General features: G+C 41.2%; 1 protein-coding gene across 1 annotated transcript in view; it reads left to right on the forward strand.

The window, feature by feature from the left end:
- Positions 1–2029, forward strand: part of PRR5L (proline rich 5 like) — a 103386-nt gene extending 101357 nt beyond the window's left edge. Inside the window, exon 9 of the mRNA XM_030199461.1 lies at positions 973–2029. Coding sequence (XP_030055321.1) covers positions 973–1352 — 380 coding nt within the window. The 3' untranslated portion in view covers positions 1353–2029. The remainder of the gene's footprint in view (positions 1–972) is intronic.
- Positions 2030–11440: the final 9411 nt, after the last annotated feature.

An 11440-nucleotide genomic window follows, 5' to 3' on the forward strand; every position in this document is an offset into this window, starting at 1 on the left:
CTCCAGTCCGGTGTTCCAGTCCGGGGGATTCCAGTCCAGTGTTCCAGTCCAGGGGGGGGGGGGGTTCCAGTCCCTGTGTCCTCCAGTCCGGGGAATTCCAGTCCAGTGTTCCAGTCCATGTGTTCCGGCTCACTGGGTGGTGCCTGCAGTCCCTGCCGGTGTCGGTGTGCTTGCCCAGCGTTGGTTGGTGGGTTTTGCCTGCTGCTGTCGCTCCTCATCAGCAGCCCAAGGGCTCACGTTTGCTCCAGAGCCCAGCCCCGCGGGCTCTGAACCTGAGAACCTGACATAGACATTATGGATTGCTGAAGCAGGCAGACATGCCAAAACAGGGTTTGTGACAAATCCCTCTGAACTTGATTTTTGAGATTTGTTGTGCCACCACAATTAAGGATGCCTTTGTAGACATGGTTTTCAATCCTCCTCTTTGGTCATCCCTACTGGACTAGCTATGAAAGGTGTAGAGAATTCATTTTGAAGCTTATTGTTTATCTCCATTTATTAATTACCTAAATTCCCGAGAAGCTCTAGATGATGTACAAAAATCATTAAAATAATAAAAGGATTCATCAAACATAAAAACATCAAACAGTAACCTTAAAAAAGTATTAAAAAATAATACACATATACATACATGAATAAATAACTCCCCCAAAATACAGCAAGGCAATAGCAGGAATATCAAATCATACTTCCAGAATGGAAGATTTATTACTCTAATTCATCTCTGATTTTTCCCGCGTTGGGCTTACTGACGCTTTGTAAAATACCCCCACAGTGTTCTAAATGAAAGAAATTACCAATGTGTTTTCTTTTCATTTTTGTCATGTTAGGTTTAGAATTTGATACCTTTTTTCTTCAACGTAAATACAAGGTGGTACTTGGTAATGCTATGAGCAGATGGTTAGTGGAAGACATTGTTCACTTCTGGAGTAAAATATACTAAAGGCCTTTTATTTATTTTTACTCTTTCAGAGAAGCAGCATTCCCGATCTCGCACAAAGATGGATTTATTGAACTGCAATCCCCAGGTGCTGACTCCTAGGAATGCTATCGAGAGCGTCCTCACGCCACTGACTGAGCAGGAAGGGGAAGCGTATTTAGAGAAGTGTGGCAGTGTCCGGCGCCACACGGTGGCCAACGTGCACTCTGACATTCAGCTGCTGGCCATGGCTACCATGATGCACCCTGGACTGGTGGAGGAGCATGAGAGTGGAGAGCAGTGTCTTTTGCTACAGCCTAGCATTGGCCAACGGCAGTGCGCAAGTGAACCTAATATAGTTGAGAGTCCTGGAGGACTAGGGGTTGTATCCATGCAGGAGCCTCCAGGTCTAAACTACACATCCTTCAGCTGAGGATAGAGAGTGAGCACCATGAGGAAAGTCACATGCACTAAAACAAAGAGGACAGGCTCTGCCACATCCACTGGGTGTGATTAGGAAAAGCAGTGTTTCTTTCTTTGGGATGGATTTACCAATAAGCAGAGTGGACAAACACCCTAGTGGTACAGCTGCCCTGCCTGAGTGAGCCACTTGTTCTGTGTTATCAGCTGCTGAACCATTTTATCTGAATGAAACTGAGGTAGGGGAAGAAGAGCCAGCCGGCTGTCTGCATACCAGTGGGTGGCAGGGGGGGTATAAATCTGCCAGTGGAAATGATCCTTCATGGTCTGTATGAGCTGTAAAACTGCAACAGTTACCTGATTTCTGGTTTTCCAGTTCCCCATCCCAAGCCTGCTGACTTTCTACAGTGGTCTTTGATGCATTGGGCATGTATCATCAGTATTGCATCCAGGTAGAATGAACTTGCAGATAAAAAGAAGTGATCATAAGCACACACAGCCACTCACCTGCCAAAGAAGATGAAAGCTTTAATGGTTTTAAAGTACAATCAGGTGCTTCTAGAATTGCAATATGCTTGTTTACACATAGCACTGCTAGTGATCAGGGATCAGGAGTGTGTCTGATCTGGGCATCTTATCATTTTCTTGGGAGTAATACCTTACTTAAGATGTCCTGCTGGAATTTTTTGAACTCGGAATTCTTTTTTTTTTTTTGGGGGGGGGGGGGGGGGGTTGGCGGGAAGGAAGGGCAGGGCAGTTTCCTCTTTTTCCCTTTGGGCTACCAGTTCAACCAGAAGCAGACTGGGATCCTTTTCCAGGACCCTCCATTCACAACTAGCCATGGATTCCCTCTATTTTATAGTAACCCCCCCCCCCCCCCCCCACCAACTCACTTAGCCCACTCATTGCAGTAGCAGTTCTCAGCCAGGGTCTATTGCCAGCCATCTTTTCAATACCCTGCAATCATGGACCCTAAATCTAGTTACTAGCAAGGCAGTTGTACGCCAGGGCATCTGGTAGGAACCTTATTCTCTATAGGACCGTGGGCACATATTTTTGTTTAGAGAATACTAGCATAACTGCTTAAATACATATATTACAGTGAGGCACAAACCATCTTGCAAGCCTTAGTGCTGGTGTATGTGTTGATGCCAAAAGGTCGAACATACATAACTTATACCGATGGATCCCAAACGTTCTTGGTTCATGGCACCACCCTTAGTATTTGAGTAATTTTTTCATGGTGCTTCTGGGCCACACGTTTACTCTTAGGTCTTCCCCTCCTCCTTTCCCCCAGTGGCAATGATTCCTACATTCGCTAGCGGGGATGTCCTCGACTCGCCACCTGAAACAGTTTGTCAATTGAGCAAGCGTGGAATGCTGGTGTCAGCCACTGAAGCATGCCGCCAACGTCCTCAGGCAGCAAGGAGCTCGGCGCTTGGGCAACGGACCAGTTCAGCTGGCAGGGCTGAGCATCCTCACCAGTCATTCCATGGGTGCCACAATTTTGAGAGGGTCTTAAAATATGCTGTGGTTCAGTTTGGAAACTGCTGACTTACGCTATACTTTACATTACCTGTGTAAGTGGGAATCTCACTGATGTGCTACAGTGTGAACGCTGACCTGTAAAATATGCACGTTGTATATTATGTGCATGCTTACAAATAGTGCATAGGTAGAATTGTGGCATTTACACAGGTGGGTGTGTAACAGTTAGTGCCTGTTTATAGAAGTGTCCCTAGGTGTCAGCCTTGGGCAATGCCTGGAATTCCATCACACCCAGGGACTGTTAATGCTGCCGCTGTAGCAGCCCCAATTTTTGCTGACTTGAGCAATGGAGAAATCTGAACCAAAAATTCAATCCAGGTCCTCCGCTGGCTGGTCCAACCTCAGTAATTTTTTTTTTAATGAAAATTTACTGTGGTATTTGCAACTCTGGAAGCTTTTCTGCTTTGAGATCTACACATATGGAAGAACATTTCCTGGAATATTTGAGCTGTTTTAAAAATGTAACTTGAGCTTTGGGTAAGTGAGTATGGTCCAGGAGGAAGTAGTTGGTGAAAGCTGTGTTGGCAGTTGCATCCTAGTCTATACTTTTTGTACCTTTGCATAGGGATGTAGAAACAGTGTTTTGGAAAATGTCAGCACACTGCTTTCTACATCACCAGCCAAAAGGGGGGGGGGGGGGGGGTGTCAGACTCTGGGTCCCCTCTCTCTTGTTTCAATATTGTTCAGATTGCTGATGAGATGAAATCATTTCTTTGGGATGAAACAGTCCATACTTACATTATATAGTGCCACCGTTCTTGGCATCTGCCAGACCTCTGCATAGCAACCAAAGTGTGCTGGAGGCAGAGAACCTACTGGGAGGAAGGAACAGCCGCTAAGAAAGAATCGGGAACTGGGAAGCTGAATGCAGTGGTTTCCTGCTTCTGATTTCTTTGGATAGTAATTGTTAAGAAAATTACAAAAGTGAGAGTAAGCAGTGGGGCAATGCAACATTTCATTAAAATACACCAAAATTTCTATAGTGCTCATTCACAGTGTTGCTATCGTTTTGGAAGTAACATAACTTTTAGTGTCCCCCTTATTGAGCCTTGAATCCCCATGGGAAGCAGCTTACATAGAACTGGTGGAATGCAGGTACCTCAAGAGAGTTCAGCCAAGAACCAAAGAGGAGAAGAAGCAGCATTCATGAGGTTACTTTAAATAATAGAGATGGCTTTGAATTATAATGGAAAGTTGTAATCAGGGTCAACAAACCAGTTGTAGGTGATACCATTGCATTGAACTGACTTAGGGTCATATGTGCCAAGGAGTTTTCCCATTTTGGGCAGATTTGCTAAAGCTTCTCCCCCATTCCATATCTAGTCCAGGCTTCCCCAGGCAGGACCCCATCACCAGTTGGGTTTTCAGGATATCCACAATGATAATGGTTAAGAAATGTTTGGGAGACTCTAGCTTAGTACCCTCTGACCCTTAATGCATTTGCAACCAGCTTTCAAGAGCTCTGCTCCCTTCAGTAATGCTCCCCATATCTAGAAATGAAGGATTATTTGTAGGAACAAAAGTTAAATGAATGATTTTATTTGTACCAGTTTTTCCAGACTGGAGCTCAACATCTGCCCTGTTCTGTTAAGTAGGTCAGATAGTCTAAAGGGTTTTTTCCAGCAGCTACATTCTCATTTACTGTGCTGATGCAGGAAAATTGAACCCTTTGGTGTGTGTGTGGGGGGTGGGGGGGGGGGGTGGTGGTAAGGAATTCAGTTGTTTTTACTTCTATTTGCACATAATGAATAATCTGCTGTATTAATTTTGAAGGCTGTAGAGCAAGACATGTTAGTGAAATGGACAGGAAAAGTTCACAAGATGTGCTGTGCATGGCTTTTATTTCCTTGTCACCTCAGTTGTGATCAACACTCAGCAACGTGGATTGTGACCAACTGTTCTAATTTAATACAGGCATTTCTAGTCCGCTTTACCCAGGAAGGGCTCAAGGCAGATAACAAAAGAAAGAAAGAAAAAAAAAAAGGAACAAAATACCATTGAATTACAACAAATCAATAACTAACCAAAGAACAGAAACGAAATGGATTACTACAAATTTACCCCCCCCCTGTTTAGTGAGCCATGTGGCAATGCCAACACAACCCATTAGTGCAAGGCAAACAGAAATCATCTAAAATATAAAGAAAACAGATAATCTTGAGAGTCATTCTAAAAATCAAGAAGGAATATTCCTAATTTCTTTAGTTAAACTGTTCAATAGTTCTGAACCCTTGCCGCTTATGGTTCTGTTCCTAGTCAGTGTCTTATGATAGATTGATTTGGAAGGTACTCTTAATCTTATCTCTTGAGCTGATCATAAAGACCTGGGGGGCAGAATAGAGCGATACCTCTTGAGAGAGATAATCTGGCAGTAAACCATGTAAAAATTTGAAAACAAATATAAGTAACTTAAAATGTATCCTCGCACAAACCTGCAACCAATGCAAGGCATTCAAAAGTGGAGTTGCATGATCAGACAATCTGCCTCCCAATATCAACTTAGCTGCTGCATTTTGTACATGCTATAAATGATGGACTGCCGAATTAGGTAAACCCAACAGGACTATATTTCAGTAGTCTAATTGACTAGTAATTGTAGCTTGTATGATCATTCTTAAATACGAAGACTCTACAAAAGGGATTAATTCTTCGAAAGATCTTGAAGTTGGTAGTTCTCTTAATCTCTTGGGGGGGTCAATATTTAGTGAGCAATGCTCAGTGTTTTGTTGACGGCCGCTAGTATGCCTAGAAATTCAATGCCAGACAATATCTGGGCTTTGGCATTGAATTTCAGGGTTTCCAGAGCTAGCTATACCATAACCGGTTAAGTGTGATAGTTAGCACTTAATGGCTTTGGGGCATCACATGAAGATAGGACTGACTTTTATGCCGTTACAGTTACCTTGGATGGTTAAATGTGGACTCCAGCCCAGAACACCCCTACAATAGCTGGTTATGCTTTAAGCGCTAACCAGTCATTTTCAATAGCAGTAAAAGCCACTGAAAATGACTGGTTAGCCCCGAACAGGTGCCTTAACCAGCCAGGAGCCGTTTCTTGTCAGTTAAATCGCTTTGAATATTGACCCCTTGGTCGTTACTCTGTCTTCGAGGGCCGTAAACAGGTCCAATTTTCAGGATGCCTCTAATGGGGGATATGCATGAGAGAGATCTGCATGCAAAGGAGGTAGTAAGCATCCTGAAAAGCTGACCTGCTGGAGATCTACTAAGACTGGGAGTGAAGACCAAGGCCTCTAATCCTTCAGCTGTAATGCTCCATCTCTGATCTCTCTCAATTTAGCTTCCCTCTCTTTTCCCTGTGGAGTAGCCTCATCCTATAAATAGGACTCTTCCTTATCCATCTCTTTGTTACACAATATCTGTGAAACCAAAGGTTCCCACTGAGAGTTAAGAGGAAACTGCACAAAACCAATGTGCAGAAGCATGCAACTTATTTGCCAAGTCACATATGGAAGGACGTCTTTTCTGATCCCTGTGTTCTTGTGTGGGGGGTTGGAATAACTAAGTCAAGAGCAGCGGAAGTCCTTATTAGGTCTTGATCAATCAATTTAATGTGGTCAGTAGTCAGTCTTATTTAGGGAGGGGGGGGGGGGACAATCAACTCAAAACTTTCATAGCCCAATGCTACTGAAACTTATTCAAAATATTACAGTATAAACCATTATTTGAAAATTCAAACCCTGACCTCAGCAGCAACGCTTTTCACATGGACACGCTCAGTCCATGACTCGCCTGCCTTGTCATCAGTCATTCACAATGCCTATTTTATTAATGAATTAATTTTTATAGGTTAGATATTGTAGCAATTGTAATGTTTTGAATAGTTGTTGGGTATAAGTGTTTTGAATTTTAGGACCACACGCTGATAAAACTGGTGGTGAAACATAGCCCATGTTGGTAGCAGGTCCTTTGAGATAATGAGATAAGTTTATTTCTTTCTAAAGAGTGGAAATTTATTTTTCGTGCTAAAAAATGATAAAGGACACAAAAATTAATTAATAAAGTGGAATTGTTGAATGACTGACAATGAGGCAGGTGAATCACGGACTGAATGTAGCCATGTGAATAGAGTTGCCTCTGAGGTTGGGGTTTGAATTATAAATTTTGAATTATAAAAATTGTTTACTTTATTGGGTCTTGAAGCATTTTCCTACAATTTTGCAGACAAATATAAGAACCCTCATATCACTGAGTGAGTTCCTTTTTTTTGTCTGAATTCCTAGACAGGACATGAATGCCATTGCAATTATATACTGGCAAAATGCAGGAGTTTGCATTCATATTTTTTATTAAGTATCAAAGTGCCTTTTTTGTTCCAGAAAAATAAATTACTAGAAAGGCATTGGCTTAACTACTCTGTTAAATAATGAAGAGACTTACTGGGATCAACTTGAATATCTTTTATAATCTTATGTCTTTTTGCAAACATTTGCACAATAAAGTTTTGGAATCTTGCACTTTTAGGTAAGAATGATGTTTGAATTTTAAATAGAATCAAAGCTCTGAATTATATATATATATATATATATATATATATATATAGATATATATATATATATATATAAAAGCATATTTGGGATGTATGTGTGTGTTTTAACAAGATACTTCATGACTTGAGCCCTAAACAATGGTCTCTTTTAAAAGTATCTTCACATGTAAATAGCAGCATTTGTACATGTAGCTCACAAAGACCTGTAAGTGGTGATTTCAGAAGTTGCTATTTACAAATTGAGATCAGCAGAATACAGAAATTGCAAGGGGCTGTCAACTTTGGTCTTGCAAACAACAAGTCTCGCTTTCTGGCCTTGTTTTTGCTTACTGAAATCTGCTTTCTAGTTATCATATGGTTTTGACATCTTGGATGTGATTACAACACTCACTATTTACCTATGTTTGTTTATTTGAACTTTTGGGTCATGCATGTAATCGCTAAAGCACTTCCTGTCAAAACCATGTGCTGTATAGAAGTCAGGAAGTGCAAATAGAAGCCAGGGGAAATCAATAGTCTTGAGCAACAGTGATAGGAAGAGTAGTTCCTTTTAAGCTATGAGCTCTTGGGTGCAGTCCAACAAACATTTAAACTGTATTAGACTAATCTTCCAAGACCATTTATTTCAGGTTGGGAAACTTTTTTATTTGTATTTTTTTTAAATTGGGGGCCACATTTAATTTTGTGACATTCATAGGACCATGCATGCACATGAGCACACTCACACTTTTTCTCTTCTTCTCCCCAACCTTCACCCAGTCTCTTTCCCTTCACCTGTTTTCAGCTGCAGATTCTTACCAGAGGATCTCTGCTTCCACACTTCGACTTGTCTATTTATGAACTTCAGCCGCGTGGCACCGGATGTTCAGGATGGTGTTGCAGTTTCAAGTCTTGTAACATTTGAAAACCATGAAACCAACCTGAACTTCCAGCCCTGCATGGTTCAAGTTTGTAGATAGCTGAGTCACAGCAGGGATCCAGTAGAAAAATTTGTGTCCCCTTACCCCCCTCCCCCCCAAAAAAAATTCTGGAGCTTTAGCTGGTCTAGAAAAGGCATTTGGAAGGCTGAGTTCTGGCATGCGGACCAGAGTTGGACAAGCCTGGTTTATTTCTTATACTATGGGGATGTTGGAAAGTTTTAGAAGCTAGATCTATTCATCAATCTATGTCAAAATATATAAGGCAACTGGTCTGGCAAACAAAAATTATGCATGCTGGATGGACTGTCTACTGAGTGTGAGGTCAAAGACATTTACCAAAGAAAGGAATCAAACCATCAACTTGGTAACTGAACATCAATCATTATGGTTCTGTTACCTGCATAGATATAAATATTCAGTGCTTTTTTTTTTTTTGGCTACCACCGGCTTTCTCCTCGGTATTTAAGGCCAGGCCACATCCAAGTACTGGCTTTGAATAGCATACATGGCTGGTTAATACTTATGCAGTTATGTGCAATATTCAGCACTTAACTACATAAAGATAGGACTGTGTTTCATGTGGTCCTAGTTAAGAGATTAACTGATGCAGTTAAGTGCTCAATAGTGACACCTAATCTCATCGGTGATGACTCTGCCCCCATACTGCCCACAACAGAGCCCGTTTTGCCTTAGGCACTAAGCAAGCATATTCAGCGGTATTATCCGATTAAGTTTCATTGAATATGCCTGGTTAGCCTTGGACAAGTGAATGGCCAGGAGCCATTTCTGGCTATTTAAATTACTTTGCATATTGAGCCCATAGGATTTTACTTAGGAACCTGCCCTTCTGTCAAAGGAGCAATCTACATCCAAAAAAAACAAACAAACAAAAAAGCTAAACTCAGCATGTATTAAATTACAACCCATCTTCAAATGCCAGAACCTATAATCACTGAGAAAGGTTTAAATTTAAACCCTGAAAGCTTGGTACAATAACTATGTTTTTATATAAGTACATAAGTGTTGCCATACTGGGACAGACTGAAGGTCCATCAAGCCTGGCATCCTGCTTTCAACAGTAGCTAATCCAGGTTACCAGTACCTATCAAGGTCCCAAAACAGTACAATACGTTTTATGCTGCTTATCCTAGAAATAATTCCCTTGTTGTCTAAAGTGGAGTGGTCTCATATTCATCACATGGAACTGAATAATATTTCTTCACCCAATAACTGGGTGTATTGCCCGTGTGTGTGTTCTAATCATTGACACAACCTCCACCCGTTGTGTGGAGGTGGAGGTTGTGTCAATGATTAGAACACACACACGGGCAATACACCCAGTTATTGGGTGAAGAAATATTATTCAGTTCCGTGTGATGAATATGAGACCACTCCACTTTAGACAACAAGGGAATTAAGTCCAATAACACACTTGCATTCACGGGTGTTTAAACATTTTGATATATATTTCAAGCTCGACAGAGTGCAGGCATATTTTCGTTTTATCCTAGAAATAAGCAGTGGATTATCCACAAGTCCATCTTAATATTGGCTTATGGACTTTTCTTTTAGGAAGCGATCCAAACCTTTTTTTTTAAACCTTGCTAAGCTAACTGCTTTTACCACATTCTCTGGCAATGAATTCTAGAGTTTAATTACATGTTCAGTGAAGAAATATTTTCTCCAGTTTGTTTTAAATGTACTGCTTAGTAGCTTCATTGTGTGCTCCCTAGTCCTAGTATTTTTGGAAAGAGCAAAGAAGTGATTCACATCTACCCATTCCACTCCACTCATTATTTTATAGACCTGTATCACATCTCCCCTCCTGTCTTTTCTCCAAGTTGAAGAGTATCCGCTTAGCCTTTCCTCATTGGGAAGTTGTCCCATCCCTTTTTACCAACTCTCCTAAATATTGAACAAGAAAAAGGACATGCCCAACTTCTTTCACAGAGGCCTAATAATCATTACCTAATTACAACTGGGACTGTAAACATAAGTACAACTGATATTGTGCTATAGAATGCTGAATGATTTGAGCCTGTGAATGACACATGTACATAGGTATTATGCTGGGGTAGTAAAGCTCTCTCCAGAGTTCCAGTGTGCAGGTGGCATGATGGCATCATTTTGGGAACCATGTTAGGACTCTGTCATTGTCACATTTAATAATAAAGATAATTTTTGTTTTGTAAAAATTACACTTGGGCTATACAACTACTGTGTAAGGGACATTGGTTCATTGGTCATTCTTAACAGATGCCATGAACAAGGAGATCATGATTTGGCTGTGTTTCAACATTCATGGAGCTGTCCTAAGATAGTAATATTGTGGAAAGAGATTGTTCAACAGTTGGGGCACTTTATAAGACAATTAATTATTTTAAACCTGGAAGGGTAGTTATTACATAAATTAGAAGCTCTGCTTCTAAGTGGAAAAATGGAACCCTTGTTCAAAGAAAGCTAGTTTAGTGGGGAAGACAAGTATACTTCAGAATTGGATACTGCCTGAATCACCATCGTCTTGGCTTTGGAGAAATAAACTGCACAGCTGGCTGGTAATGGAACAACAGGAAGCTCAGTTATTCCCACAGAGAAAAAGGATCTTCTTGTTGATATGGGGAGACAATGTACAATCTAACACCATAGCAGTAGGAGTCCAAAGAGGGGAGATGAAGACAAGAGGAAATAAGCAGTGAGGTTTCATGTCCCAGAGTTCCTCGGATAATAAATGCAGGCCTAATGCCTGATTTCTTTCAGCACTGGGGGGGGGGGGGGGGGGGGGGGGGGGATGGTTGTGCACACCAATTGGGGAGAAGGGGAATTAGTTTACAGAAAACCATAGGGGGCTCATAAAAACACAGACCCCTTGCTTCAGAAATGATGGCTAGTACATAGGGGAAGGAGGAGAATACAGTGATAGTTGCAATTGATATTTACATCTTGAAATGATCTATTGTTAACCTATTATTTAATGCTTTCACATTGAAATGTAACTCGTATCATAGTAATCACCAATAAAAGAGAGTTCAAGCAATGTCCATCCATCATTAGCAAGCACAATATTTGATATGAAGGTCAACAACTGTGGTGGATCAGTTGCCTCTGTGCTCAGCTTTATTCTTCTTT

This window comes from Microcaecilia unicolor, chromosome 4, assembly GCF_901765095.1.
Source record: "Microcaecilia unicolor chromosome 4, aMicUni1.1, whole genome shotgun sequence".
Classification (NCBI taxonomy): Eukaryota; Metazoa; Chordata; class Amphibia; order Gymnophiona; family Siphonopidae; genus Microcaecilia; species Microcaecilia unicolor.